Source organism: Toxotes jaculatrix, chromosome 10, assembly GCF_017976425.1.
Source record: "Toxotes jaculatrix isolate fToxJac2 chromosome 10, fToxJac2.pri, whole genome shotgun sequence".
Classification (NCBI taxonomy): Eukaryota; Metazoa; Chordata; class Actinopteri; family Toxotidae; genus Toxotes; species Toxotes jaculatrix.
Window position 1 is genome coordinate 23,419,812 of NC_054403.1, and position 13,014 is coordinate 23,432,825.

General features: G+C 39.3%; 1 protein-coding gene across 4 annotated transcripts in view; it reads left to right on the forward strand.

The window, feature by feature from the left end:
- Positions 1–1,214, forward strand: part of gria2b (glutamate receptor, ionotropic, AMPA 2b) — a 41,958-nt gene extending 40,744 nt beyond the window's left edge. For 2 of the 4 annotated variants that reach the window (XM_041047586.1, XM_041047588.1), the window contains 2 exons: positions 147–281; positions 931–1,214. In XM_041047586.1, the coding sequence (XP_040903520.1) occupies positions 147–281; positions 931–1,095 (300 nt within the window). In that variant the 3' untranslated portion in view covers positions 1,096–1,214. Of the gene's footprint in view, positions 1–146; positions 393–930 lie in introns of those variants that run through there. The other 2 variants (XM_041047585.1, XM_041047587.1) reach the window with 2 other exon arrangements.
- The last annotated feature ends 11,800 nt before the right edge of the window (positions 1,215–13,014 follow it).

Below are 13,014 nucleotides of genomic sequence, written 5' to 3' on the forward strand. Positions count from 1 at the left end.
TAGATATTTAGATATAGTGGTGCATTTTTTGTGCATTTTTAGTTTTTGTTGTGGATGTGATTTTGTTTTATTCATGTACATTATTAAATCTTTTGACCTCTCACCCTTGCCCTGCCACTGACCCCCGTCTCGTATGCATTTCACAGGAGAAGACGAGCGCCCTCAGCCTGAGCAACGTGGCTGGGGTCTTCTACATTCTGGTCGGAGGACTCGGTTTGGCCATGCTGGTGGCCTTGATTGAGTTCTGTTACAAGTCCCGAGCCGAGGCGAAACGAATGAAGGTGGCAAAGAATGCACAGAATATTAACCCAACTTCCTCGCAGAATTCACAGAATTTTGCAACTTATAAGGAAGGTTACAACGTATATGGGATCGAAAGTGTAAAAATTTAGGGGGTAGGGAACGAGGTTTTCATAAATTCCCCCCAAATGCACGCTTTTTTGGCTCCATCCGTTCCATCCTTCAGTGTTAGTGAATGAAGAGGTTGGCCAAAGGATCGTATGTACTGGTGATTTATGATTTAATGAGAGAGAGAGATATCCCCCTTTTTAAAGCTTAAAACTGTGTTTGTCCATTTAAGTTTCCTTACTCTTTGAAACCATTTTCATGTATGACTGTTGATGGCCATGCTTGTTAATACCTCTGTCCTAGTAACACATTTCAACAATAATGCTTGCAATGACCATGCATAAGCCTTTACATGATCATTTGTATCTTGCATTGTGTTACCCATGGACATCATATTTAGTTCTCATCTACATTCCCATGTTTTGAACATTTATAATCTCTTAAGCTTACAGATGTGGAGATACTCTAACCTAACATGTTGCTTCCTTGTTTGTGTATGGATCCTTGCGTGTGTGACTGTGTGACTGTGTAAATGTGTTTGTATGTGTCTGTGTGTACACGTGACTTTGTGCATTTTTCTAGATGACCTTTGGGGATGCCATGAGGAATAAAGCGAGACTTTCCGTCACTGGGAGTACAGGGGAGAATGGTCGGGTGATGACTCCAGAGTTTCCTAAAGCTGTCCACACTGTCCCTTACGTGAGACCTGACATGGGACTAAACGTCAGCCTGACAGATCTGTCCTGATCAATGAGAAACTTCTGAGTGCCTTACAATGGTTTCAATAGAGCGATTTTTTTTGTCCTTCTCTCCCTCCTTCTGTTCTGGCACTTTTTCTGTCTGTGTCTGGTGAAAAAGGAAAGGTAGGAGATGGAGTCCTCATTTTGTCTCTCACAAAGACTTGTATTGTTGCTCTCTGTCTCGATTTCGCACCATATAAAAAGCCTCCCTCTCTGGGTGGAATTACATCTCGGAATATAAAAGGGAGGCTCTTTTTTTTTTTCGAAACTGGTGACACCATGCTTTCCTGTCAATCTGTCTGGACTGGACTGAGATGGAAATGAGGGCTTGATTGACAGCAGTGGCTGCTTCTGGGAGTCAGAGTTTCAGTCATCTCAGCTGTATTTGTGTGTGCGAGAGTGTGTGTGTGGGAGTGTGTGTGTGTATATGAAGAGCATGGGGGTGTCTGCATCAGGGGAAGATGTCGTCAAAAACACACTGTTTCTGTAGCCACCACCGCCAAACAGGATTTTCAAGCACACTTGATACCATCTGCATTAAGATGTGAAATTGTCCTTTTTTCTAAGAAAATCTAAGAAAAAAAGTTTATTGAAAAAAAAAAATATTTTTATGTATTTTCACAAAATAGCTTTTAAATAAACTTGCTTACATACTGGTTGGATATAAACATCTTAATGTGTGAGTATAAAGAAAGAAAAAATACTAAACAGCTTCTAGTTCCATATTTTTAAAGCCAAATACATTGCATATGGGGGTGAGATGTTGAAATCATGTAATTAATTCCTATTCTAAACTTTCCTGTATATTTTATTCTTTAACATTTGGTGTTGATATGAAATATATGTCAATGCTTGACATTTGGACTCAATCCTTCTATGTTTTTCTTGTTAGAGTTGGTGCAGCGATTTTGCGTTATACCTTTGTCTCTTTGTTTGCTTCAGTGCTTTTGCTGTTTGTATTTTTTCTGACGAGGACCAGGGTCGTTGTTCTACTTTCAAGAGGAAATTAATCTGTTTACATGCCATGAATGCAAAACATAAAACAAAACATAGTATGGTATGGTATTATCGCATCACGTTTTGAAGTGACATCAAAAAGAGGCATCAACATCCACATGGTTTACGTGGTGGTTTAAAATGCCAAATAAGTAAGAGTGCCAAATTCTAGTGCCAGTAGATATGAATATAGTCTTAATATAATCAATCACTGTCATCTCAGTGAATGTAAATGATACATTCTGTAACTTTTGTAACTAGATGTACAGTTGGTGGCAATGACAGTGCTAATACAATAGCCTTTTTGCTTTGTTTTCCAGTCTCCATGTATTTTGCATTGATCTGACAATGAAGTAGCACCAGTTGCATGTTGTTGCCGCAAATACTACATAAGTTTATTTCATTACTGCCAAACATGCGTTTTCATTTTAATGTTGAAGTTGTGAGGTTAACTGTTTGAAGTTGGAAATACAATGTTAGACATATATACAATATATACATATATACATATATTTTATATAAAAAGTTTAAATATGAAAAATTATAGCCCCTTTGAATTAAAGCGTCAAAGCTACTTTGCTTCCATTAAATACTAAATTTGATTTGTTCTTATTCAGAAAGTACAGTTTTTTTTTGTCCAGCCATAAGTTACACAGCTTATACAGATGAACAGATGAGCACTTCTAATTATTAGATTTATGTTTTTTTTTTCCTGAAATTGGCCAATGAAGAGCCCTCCACTCTAACAAAAAAAAAGGGAGGTAAACTGTATTATTATTATTATCACTGTTGTTTTTGTAATCAACAATAGAAACATATACCGTAGTTGCTTATCAGTTTCATCGCATATTCAGGCTATTCTCACTGACATTTTGTATCTGGAATGTGTGCTAACTTGTTTATTTTTTGGGACTCTTTCTAAATAAAAGTGGCTGATCTCTTGTTAACTTTCAGTGTGTGCCATTTATTCAGGATGAGTCGCTGTTAATCCTGAGTTAAACTGAACAACTTCTGAAAGGGTCAGAAAGATTTACATGAGACAGAATGTGATTAGTTAACTAACTTAAATACAACCAGAAATTCAGACAACTGGGAGCAATGAGTGCCAGAGTCTTACAAGTCAAGGAAGTTGAGGTAATGGAATTTATCAGTTTATTAATTATTATAGATTAATTAATAATTTCTTTAATAATTATACCAGTAGATGTCATTACAGCCCAAGAACAGTATCTTATTGTCTGTTTTTTAACAGCAAATGTGATCCTGATGGGAAAATCCACCCCCCAAAAAAGATAATTACTTTTAACTACATTTCTTTAAGTTATTATTTAATGGCATTTGTGAAGTCATCAACTGGCTGTGTAATTTTAATAACTGGTAAAACGGAGCACTATTCAACAAAAGATAATGGGTTTAGTTGAAAGCCCTATACATGCCCATGGCTCAACCACACAGGTGTCACTTACTTCCCCTAATTAGACCTCTGCTCAGCATTGTGTGAGCATGAACAGACTGTGCTTGATTGGCACCACACTGACTCTTCCAGAGTGGCGTAGGTCAAAACACACCCACACATGTGTTTTCAATTACTGTGGCTTATTTAACCTCTGCTCTGGTTAAGTCTGAGGGAAGCAATGCTTCATGTCACCAAACTCAGTGTAGAAAGTCACACCATGAAGTGACATTAGCTTGTGCACACAAAATAGGTGAGGACATAGATAAGCTCTCCAAAGGTTAGCACTGTCATGACTGCTTGCTATTTTGCTAATGGCATGAATCTGTGGGTCAGAATTCACACAGATAAATTTTGCCTCCTTGAGCAGATCCTCTGATTCCAGTGACTCCACTGGAAAGAATTGATTTTTTGATGGAATTTCCCAGTTTTAAATCCTGGTTTGACCAGGTCTTAGATAAGAATGATTAAAATTTAAGTTACGTGCTTTTAGCCTCTGAGCAGCAAAGTATATTTACAAATGTATGTGCAGATGTTTGTCAAACAGTTTAAATGATGGTGGTAATTTTGCACCCTAATTAGTATTTGGGCAGTGCTTATATTGGCAAACACAAACTCCAAGCCATCAAATGTAACTACAGAATGAAACCAACTGACAGCTGATCCAATTGTTTCATTGTCATCAGAAACGCCTTAGATGACGGATCTGAGAAAAGGGCATTTCATTTCTCATTTCCTCTCTCCCTTCTCCCTCTTTTTTCATCTCTCCTTGAGTTTTCAGTGGGAGGCACTAAGACATAAGAAATGTGGATGCAATTAAGTGAATTGAAATGTGCCAAATGAAAGAGGAACATGGTGAAATCTTTGGTCATCAGTCAACATCTGTCACTACAACTCACATTTCCAAAGTAACCAAGGAGAATAGGAGAAGCACAGGTGTGAAAAATAAAATCAGTGGTCCGTTTAGCTGCTTCAGTTTCAGGGTCATGGTAAAGTGTATGCTGGCTCACTGTCACACTGCCACACTGACTTACTGGGAACTACTGTCATGACTGACATCTGTGTTTTTCCTGCTAAGAAAAGTCAGAATACCTGCAGTGAAAAAGGCCTTTCGTGCTATCATGTTAAATGACCCTTCAGTGAAGAGGTTTACAGAGTATCCTTATAATCTTCATTTTTATTTATTTAAACAATTAGAACATGTTTTCATTCAGTAATGGTAACTCAAGGCTAAGCCTTTGTGGAGTGTTACAATCCATGGAGGAGAATAAATCTCCTAGTTATGAGCTGACATGCTGAGTGATGAGATGACTTGTCCACCCTCCTTCTGCTGAGTGTTAATGAATGTCACACGTCTCCATGAGGACGGTTGACTTCCCCCTGCTCTATGAACATAATCTGTCCTTTCTCCCAATCAGGCCATATGTTCCTCTGCAGCTCTTTATATTCATTCTCCATCAGACCTTGAATCATATTAAATCAATTCACATTAAAATTGTGTTTTGCAACACTCTGTCGTCATAACAAAAGGACTGTCACCCAGGGACTACAGGTCAAGAAAATAACCAGATATTTTACTAGATATATTATCAACACTTTCTTTAGTATCAACTCAATAGTAATGGCTAAACAGTTCATCAGTGGAGGGGTTACCATCCAAGTGAATGTACCTTTATTAGCAAACAAGAAAAAATGCCCTGGGTATTTCTGTTTGTGTTTTTCAAACTAAGAAGTTTCTTTACACATAAATGGGTCCTTGTGAATGTGATATAAATAAGTAACCATTGTCAATATGTAACTCGCCCTTGCATGCAGTTTGGGTTGGATGTGAGCAACTTGGCAACTGATAGCATCGTATGCAAATCATAGCGGTACATGCTGTGGTACTTTGAGACATGTTCCCTGAACACAGCAATATTTTTTTCTGCCAATACAATTGGCAGCACAGTGGTAAAAGCCTTTCCATATTACATCAACTCTGCGGCCAATTCATTATCCACTCCACTTTTTCCTAACCACTCCCTGCTAACACTTGTCACACACAGGACAAAGCCTGCTCCACTCCATGTGCATGTGGTCCTGTGATTCCAAAGTGACTTTCCCTTGGGGAAGATGAATAGTGGTTCACAGTCACTTTTTGAATTCATCCCAGATTTTAAAGCTTTGATGTTTTTACCTACATACAGTACACTGCACTGTGTGTGGATATGTGTTGTGTTGGACTTATTGGATGGTCTCCGGTATCTTGAAAAGAAGGAACACAAACACTTTGACTTTCTAAGAAGCCACTCCTCGCTCCAGGGCAAAAATCCCACAGCTCAGCTCCCCACACCCCTCTGCCTCCTTGCTCACCATCTGGTGCTGAGTTGGATCAGATGGCTTGGCTACTGGACACATCTGGTCAGCCCAAAAATGCTGTATAGTGAGAGTTTTGCCAGGTGGATGACTGTTTGGATCGAATTAGGGTCTTCTCTCCAGCACTCTCTTTGTGTTTGCTTTTGGTGACACATACATTTGGGACAAAACGTGTTTAGCTCTGTTTCTTTGCATGAAAGAGCCGGGCCAAGAAGAAAATATCAGTCTTGGGCATACTGGCAACAAAAGAACAAAAGATACTACTTGTGAGGGGAAACCCTCTAAAATTGATATCCACCAAAGCCTGGAAGCACTGAAGAAGCTATAAGCCTTATACCATGTCTCAGACTTGTACTGTAGCTCAGACATCATACAGATACACTGTATGATTTATGGACAGTTTACAACCAGGGTCATGGTATGCAAGGCTTTTTAAGCTAATATGATGCCATCATTCCAAGTACACATCACCAGCAAATGTCTTATTTCACCACAGAATGTGAGCTTAAAGATAAAATGAAGATACAATATATGTAGAAAATAAAATTAACCTTTCTGTATCAGATGTGTCTGCAGCTTGGAAAAAAAAGGCCAGAAAATTAGTAGCCTCTTGGACATTACTGTACAGAGCGGCACCATGACCCTGGTGGCCTGGTGGCCTGGTGGCCTGGTGGCCTGGTGGCCTGGTGGCCTGGTGGCCTGGTGGCCTGGTGGCCTGGTGGCCTGGTGGCCTGGTGGCCTGGTGGCCTGGTGGCCTGGTGGCCTGGTGGCCTGGTGGCCTGGTGGCCTGGTGGCCTGGTTTTGTAGGTGACAAAAAAGAAACACAAATTTCTTTATTGTAAAAGAAAACATATTTCAGGAGAGAGTCTGTATTCAAAGTTAAAAAGATCATATTTGAATATATAGGCTATATATCCTGCTCTCAGGATTGCACTTACTCCGCCAGTCACTGTGGCTCAAGCAGAGAGGAGCTTTTCAAAGCTAAAGTTGATCAAGTTGTACCTGAGGTCAACCAAGTGTCAGGAATGTCTCACTGGCCTTGCTGTCATCAATAGGGGAGCAGGTTTCATATAATGACATTATTGATGATTTTGCATCAAGGAAGGCCAGAAAGGTCAGGTTTTAGTTTTTGTTTGTTAGTTTGTTAGTTTTTGTTCTCTATTATTTCACTTGTACCTGCTTTCCCTTGCATTTGCACTAATTCACATTTCCCTCCTAACTGAGAACAATTCTGCTGTTTGACTTAACTTTAATTAGTTTTCCTTGGAGCCCACCTAGTTGTAGCTTTAGCCTTTACTTTAAGACCAAGGAATTCTTAAAGGTTAGGATTGTCTCGTGGCTGCATTGAAAACATTTGCTCCTTTAGGAACACAGCTGCAGCCTGAGGTTTCTTGCCATTTATTGCTTTTGAAGTTTTTTTTTTCTAACCTTATGTGCAAGTTAGAATAATATTCTGGACACTAATGTCACTAGCTGTACATTTTTGTTAGAAAGTGACTCAACCTTTGACACCATTTTGCTTTTCTTCAATATGGAAATGACTTATTGAAGTTACATTCCCCAGGAGCGATGCTATCATTCCACCAATCAATCTCACCACCTTTGTGTAATCAGGTGTGCTTATGGACCATTAGTTCAGCCAATCATGGCACGGAGGGATGGTTAACCTAAATGAATCTTCACCCATGTGAGCAATCAGCCTGTGAGGCGCCAGCTCTGTCTCCCTCCCCCACTCCCAGCGTTTCACATTGTTGGCTGTCAATGGATATTCTGATAGGATCCTGCCTGGGCTGAAGCTAATGATGACAGAGGGTACACAAGGAATGTCCTGAATCTGCCACCTCATATAGGAGACATCAATAGCACAGCCAAGGCAATGTTTCATCTTCAGGTTTATTAACTAAGGCCTGACTGCCTGCCGTGGCCTCATTAAAATGCAGCAATGGCACAAAAATGCTCACACAGTGATGATGGTGCAGATTTAAGATGCAGATGAGTGTTGCAACCCAATGTGGTTACAAATTTTATTAACTCGCTGTCATACTCCCTATCATACACTTAAAGCTGTAGTGTAGATATAGATAGATAGATAATCTTTCAATGGTGTAACTTTGAAACCTTGCCTTCAAGCTTTTGTTTCAGAAAACTCACAATGTCATTTTTCTATTTAGTTAAAAAAAAATATGTATGTATAAGCAAGCAATCTTTTCTCTTTCGGTTTTTATCCAGCCACATTATGAGTGCCATCCATGGTTTGTGTCACTGCTTAGCTGTCAATCTGCCAGCTAAACTTCATGAAGGTGATGCCTCACCTAAATGTCACCAGAAAGCAACCAAGGTGACAATTTATGTCAAATTAATATCGACTAGTTGACCCATTTAAGAAGTCAATGAAGTACAGAACACATTATGTAAATGAGAGACCTCAAAAGCTGTTTGGTTTTAAAAATGTCTGCAGCTGAAATGACAACAACAGCTCTGTCATCTAAAACTTCAGGTTCACTGTTATACGGGATGAAGGGCAGAGGATGGCGGGGCCCAGTCCTCTCGCACAAACCTGAGCTAGTAAGACAGCGATGCTTATAAAGGATCAGGTTAATTTACATCACATTGATTCCAATCGCCATAGACAGGGATTTGTTTGTGCCTCTAAAGCCCAGCAGCAAAGTGTTGTTCACTACAAGAGAGAAAGATAAGAAAGTTTAATGCCAAATGTTTGAGTGCCCTTTTGTGGAATTGTTCCTGTTTGGCAAATAGTTCTCATATAATTAAAATGTGATAAGGATCATTAGAATTAATTTGATTTCATTCTAAGAAGCATAAAGATTTAAAATTATTCATTATATCGCAAATTAAAATGTTGAGAATGTTTACACTGTACCCAGACATCAGATTATATGAACAGAATAAAAAAATCTCTGATTTACACTTAATTCAGAATAATAATATCAGGACAAATAGTATATAAATAAGAACACAAAGAGGATGTGCAATAAAAGTGACTTGACTGACTCCATCAGAGTCATATGACCCCCCTGACCCTTTTCTTTGTATATTTAAGTTGAATTATTAGAGTTTAATAAACACTGGCTGAAATTTCTTCTGCATTGCCAAAAGTTGACGCTCTCCCATAAACCATTTCCATGTTTATGTATTCTGTCTTAAAACGACACTAAATTGAAAGATAAGGAGATAGTGTTATCCGTTAGGGTGCACCTCTTAAAACCAGTGACATTTCCAATGCAGATGTGACATTTTCAATTAATTTTTTCTCATATCATTCTAACAATAGGATGGTTCATTAGTTGTTTCCAATTCACCTCTGGAAAAGACAACTCTTTCGCCAGAAGCAGTCTAATCACTGCGGTTTAGATTAGAAAATGTGAGTGACTACCAAAGCATCTCACCAGTGCCACGCAGAGCAAAGAAAAGCAACATATTTCTGAGGCAGCCAAGGTAGTGGGTGGTGTAAAACAGTTATCCTCTGGCTGGGTTGTCATGGCAACAGTGTTAGCTGGGTTTCTCATGTTCCAGTACAGCGTGTCATCCCTGTAGCTGCACATTGGCGTGCAAGAGGGGGGAGGGGCTGCTCTCCCATGCATACCACCATTTTAAGTTACCCTTGAGAAAAAAACAAACAGCTGTTTGTTGTTTTATCCGGGGAGCGAGTATATAATCATATGTGATTCGGGATGGAGTGAAAGTGAGCGGTGCTTCAAAATGAAGCGAGAGCTTGTCTTTTGAACGAGGTCGAGTACATTTCCATGGTAACAGACCATGGCAAGCTGTTGTTCTGTTGTTTTCCATCGCTTGAAGCATGTCGAAGGTGTGCGAGCAGCTTTGAGGTGGCATTTTCTTCTGCAAATGTCACAGATGCAACTTAGCAGACACAGCAGCTGGGTTTAATAGCAGTGGCATTCAAAATAAAGCTAACTGAAGATTTGCACTTTGATCAAATTTGTTTAATTTATGAGTTTCCTCTGTAGTGTGACAGGTTAAGTACTATATGTGCAGCAATCAGTCAAATGTGTGTCCGAAGATTGTTCATCATTTCTCTTTTTCTTGAGACTAATTTGGAGACATTCAAGCCAGCAGCAAAAAACAAGAAAAGCAAAAACAGTACTCACAAACAAACAATTCTATCTTTTCACTCAATTTATCAGTGGAGAATGCTTCCCTCTCCCCTTCAATTTTCCACATTGTTCATGCTCGCTTGCTTGCCAATGCTGGCTGAGCAATAAACTAATGGTGTGTCTCATAACATATATATGACGATGTACAGACAGGCCTCAGTTGTGTCCTGGGAGCACTCAAGAAAATGGATCATACCAACAGATACAATTCAGCATAGAGAAATGTACTCTATGGATTACATACCCTGGATGTGTTCCTTCCCATTTTGTTCAACCCAGGGTTCAACCTTGTATGAATCAATATATGGAGTTTTTATTACTGTGTCATGCTTACAACTATGCCCAGCCAGCACAGGTTTACAAGACACTACAAACTAATTTAGCCCAGGCCCAGGTCCAGCCCAGGTCCAGAATGCAGCAGATACATTTTTAACAAACAAAAAGTCTAAAAAATAAAGAAAACAAATTTGAATATTTTTCACAATCAATGTGATGACAACAAAATTTGAAAATCACTGATGAAACAACCATGGAATCATTTCCCACATTTCTCAAACAAAACTCAAAATAATCAATAAAGGAAGGGCACCAAAAACATCAAGCACTTTACTAGTCTGAGTGGACTCCTCATTCAACAAAAATGCCACCATGAGTTGATGCACTACAAATGATATATGAAGGAATCTTCAAAATAATGATGACTGTGATAGGAAATCGGTAAACAACATTACAAGCTCATCTGATGAAGGACAAATTATACAGCAGCTGTTAGGGGTGTGTCACAGTGAGTTGCCATCTGTGCAAAAAAAAAAGTCTTGGGCTGTAAAAGTCAGTCCCTTGCTATTTCCAGTCTACCTTTATTTGAAAACACTGACTTCTACTGATTAGAGCTGACAATTAGATTTGTATGTATTATTAAATTTTAATTTACAGATAGATCATTGTCTAAAATGTTTGTATCTGTCACTGATGCTGCATTTATTTTGAGGTTTCACAAAAAAAGAAAGAAATCAGTTTGAAATTATTTAAATAAAAACCAGAGATTTGAGGCATTGGAAGGTTTTTAGAAATGAGATGGGACTCATTTGGTTTTCAAAGGAAGAATCCACTCTCAGACACCATCTGCCTCCGAATATCTTGCTTCCCGATGGAGCTGGCATTGTCAGTGGTGTCAGGGGAAATGGACCTCTCATCTGGGAAGATGGATCTTCCATGTCCACCGAAGACCACCAAGATTAAATCTTTTATCACACTGGCTTGCCCTGATTTATGTAGCCTATGTAGATTGCATTGCTATTCACATGGGCAAACTGTCTTTCAGGGATGCATGAGCAAAGGCTCATACTGCTGCTGATCGCCAGCTGAGTGTGTGTGCATATGCGAGAACAAGGGTGAGGGATAGGGTGCCTGTTTGTTTGTGTGTGCAGTCTCCTGTCTTTGTGAGGACCATTCTCAGTTTTATACCTTGAGAGTGAGGACATTTTTGGAATGTAAGGCCATTACTCACTGCTTTATTAGGCTGTTTCAGGGTCAAGACTTGGTTTTTGGGGTTAAAGATACAATTAGACATAGCTCAGAGCTTAGACAAGTGTTAAAATAAGTGGCAGTTGAGGTTAGTTATAGCTATGTCACACCAGAGAGAGGAATACTTGAATTTATCCATGCGTCTTCACAAAATAGGCCTATGTGGTTCTAGGCTTATCAAAAATGACTCATCACAGTTGCTAAACAGCTGTAGCTGTCGAGCTAATTGCTAATGTCACAGGTCATGTGGGACCATGCAAGTGCTAGACAGTTGCAATGGTTATCCAAGCTTCTCTCTATTTACTCTGCACTGGGGTGTTTGCTACCCCCTGGCATTTTGTTCTGTGGGTTTTACATCGTTTCATTCAATAAAGAGTTGTTGGAGGGGGTAAAAAGGCTTTCCAAGCTAGAAAACTTGGCACGCTCATTAGCTCAATCGCTGACAGAACAATAACGTAGCCTATTTCCCAGTGACTCTTGTCTTATATCTGTCTTCAAAACACTCCTCTTTTGTGAAGCAGTTTACACTCTAACTGAGGAGGTTAAGTAAAAGTGGATGGTTTCACAGCTAATAAGCTGTGATAGCTTCCTGCATTTTGGACTCCCTGGTTCTTTATTTCCCCAAAGGTCATCACTGTCAAAGCAACTTGCTGTTGGTCAGCAGCACAAATCCACATGCCAAACAGCTTGTGTGACCAGCATGAGTGTTTGCATGTTTATTAGGATCCCTCTTAGCCTACATTAGACATAAGCTAAGAGGGTTAATGCATTGTAAAACACTATTTCTTTCTTTTTTTAAATTCATTCTTTTCTTTTTCATATTTTCATCTTCCCGGGTGGAAGTGTGTGATCGTCCCAGGAGAGCTAATGACATATGGGCTGGCTATAAGTGCCGAGGTAGAACAGAAGGCCAACACTTGGCAGGGGAGGTGAAGGAGGACTGACACTGTTTCCATAGATGGATAACCAGTTATACAGTCTCCTCATTGGGATCCCATCTCTCTTTTCACCCTCCTAAGCACCACCTCAGAGGGAGGCCCATTGATTTTCCTTCAGGACGATCTAATTCATATAGGGATGAAACCTCCATGAAACCCTGAGGTATTTTCAGAGAACATACCACCAGTTTGGTAATTTCCGATAAAGGAATCTGATACAGTTCCAATGTAATTTGGTTGTGTTAAACTGCTGGAAATTGCTTCTTCCCTGCACTTGCATAAATATTGTGTTCAGTTAATTGGATTCACGATAGTCAAGTGAAATAAGCCAAAGGGAAGTTTAGGGATTAAAAGAGAAAATCCTGAAGGGATTCATGGTGATGTGATTTCCAAGTAACAACAGCATAACTTTGATTGAAAACATGGAAAACATACAATTAAATCACAATTTATTCAAAAATGTTATAACCCAAGCATTGACAGTTACAATGTGAGCAAATACTTGTAATTATTAGATAATTTTAAGC